At 46.0% G+C, this 1,972-nt stretch overlaps 1 protein-coding gene across 1 annotated transcript; it reads left to right on the forward strand.

The window, feature by feature from the left end:
* Positions 1-1,199: 1,199 nt before the first annotated feature.
* Positions 1,200-1,638, forward strand: LOC103284072 (ferritin light chain-like). Its single transcript, XM_054720754.1, has 2 exons — positions 1,200-1,374; positions 1,436-1,638. The coding sequence occupies exons 1-2, from the start codon at positions 1,200-1,202 to the stop codon at positions 1,636-1,638; spliced, it is 378 nt and encodes a 125-aa protein (XP_054576729.1).
* Positions 1,639-1,972: the final 334 nt, after the last annotated feature.

Genomic DNA, 1,972 nt, shown 5'->3' on the forward strand with positions numbered 1-1,972 from the left:
TATTTATAGTTCCGTGTTTGCATGAATATGGATTGTAAATATTTGCAAAGATTACAGTTTTTTATTTCAGGTAAAAGTTTCATTTTTCTAAATGTGCTTAGCCTGTACAATTGAGCTAAAGTATTTCACTAATAAATCAAAATGAGTTTAAAATAGAGAGAAACACTTTGTTAAAAAAAAACAAACTACTATTTTGTTACTCTTTAAACCCAAGCTTTAAAAGTTTTAGGTACTAAGCTAGCAAACAAGCCCTACAGAGAAAGGCTTGATGCAGGGGTTGGCACACAAGGTACTCAACAAATGAGTGATAAAGAGATGAATGAATGAATATCAAAATGGTTCACACAAGCTCTGGGATAGAGTTAAGATTCTTTTTCCAAATAAGGGAACATCAAGAGATGTTTAGATGTCAAAGGAGATCTAGAAACAAGATATGTTGCCAAGCTGCAGTCTATTCCAGGTCCCCACACACAGTGATTTTTGACATAAGATATTTATCGCCAGGTTGGTGTGGCTCAGTGGTTAGGCATTGACCTATGAACCAGGAAGTCACGGTTTGATTACTAATCAGGGCATATGCCAGGGTTGCGGGCTCGTTCCCCAGGAGGGGGAATACAGGAGGCAGCCTCTCGATTCTCTCTCATTATTGATGTTTCTATCTCTTTCTCCCTCTCCCTCTATGAAATCAATAAAACAATATATTTTTTAAAAGATATTTGTCATTACAACAAACACTGAACCTGATGTTCTAACATCTAACATCTCTTCATGGCATGGAAGTGGAATAGGATGGTAAAATAGAAATTCCTACCAATACAGGATCTCTCTGCAGTAGCCTATACTCTCACCTTCACTCTAAAATTGCCACAAATGGAAAGAAAAAAAAATAGATATAAGATATTGAGGTCCTTCTCTGCCTCACAGAGTGGAATCTGTTCACCCTCCTCCCTAAAGAAGGCACAATCCATAGCAGCAAGTATTTCCTAAAAACCTGCTGTGGGAGTGCCCTCGGTGGTCCTGGATCTGTCTCTTGCTTCAACAGTGTTTGGATGGAACAGACTCAGGGACGCCCCTTCTTCCAGCCTCCAGCCACTCTCCAGCCTCTTGTCTAGACAGCACCTTCAGAACCACCTCCCAGATCAGCCACACACTGTTTTCTGTTTTTGTTTTCTTCCTTAGCTCCTTGTTGCCGAACAACCATGAGCTCCCAAATTCATCAGAATTACTCCACCGAGGTGGCGGCTGCGGTCACCCGCCTGGCCAACCTGCCTCTGCGGGCCTCCCACACCTACCTCTCTCTGGGCTTCTATTTTCACCCTGAGGATGTGGCTCTCGAGGGCGGGGTCCACTTCTTCCTCGAGTTGGTGAAGAAGCGCAAGGGCGCTGAGGTCTCTTAAAGTTGCAAAACCAGAGCGGTGGCCGCTTTCTCTCCCAGGACATGCTGAGCCTCCCCAAGGTGAGTGGGGTGGGACTCAGGCAGCCATGGAAGCCGCCCTGGCCTCGGAGAGGAACCTGAACCAGGTCCTTGTGGAGCTGCAGACCCTGGGTTCCACCCGCACAGACCCCCATCCCTGTGACTTCCGGGAGAACCACTTCCTGGATGAACGGGTGGAACTCATCAAGATGGGCGACACCTGACTCACCTCCACAGGCTGCCGGCCCCCAGGCTGTGCTGGGCGAGTATCTCTTTGAAAGGCTCACCCTCAAGCACAACTAGGAGCATTTGGAGCCCAGAGGCCTTTGAGGGGCCCCTCTGCATTCCCCTGGTGTCTGGCTTTTACCTGAGCCTCTCCCCGAAACTACAAGCCATTCTTTAACCACCCTGAAGCCCTTTCCCATGCTTTGGACCAAATGGAAACAACAAAGCTTTTTGCAGAAAAAGAAAAAAAAAAAAAAAACACCTGCTGTAAATAGACACTGCTTGCAATGGGACATAAAGATGGATACAGCATTGTTCCTGCTCTCACTGATG

This window comes from Eptesicus fuscus, chromosome 9, assembly GCF_027574615.1.
Source record: "Eptesicus fuscus isolate TK198812 chromosome 9, DD_ASM_mEF_20220401, whole genome shotgun sequence".
Lineage (NCBI taxonomy): Eukaryota > Metazoa > Chordata > Mammalia > Chiroptera > Vespertilionidae > Eptesicus > Eptesicus fuscus.

Coding starts and splice junctions, on each gene's coding strand:
- LOC103284072 (XM_054720754.1), top strand. CDS start 1,200: ATGAGCTCCCAAATTCATCAGAATTACTCCACCGAGGTGGCGGCTGCG. Junction 1,375..1,435: donor CCTCGAGTTGGTGAAGAAGC/GCAAGGGCGCTG, acceptor TTTCTCTCCCAG/GACATGCTGAGCCTCCCCAA.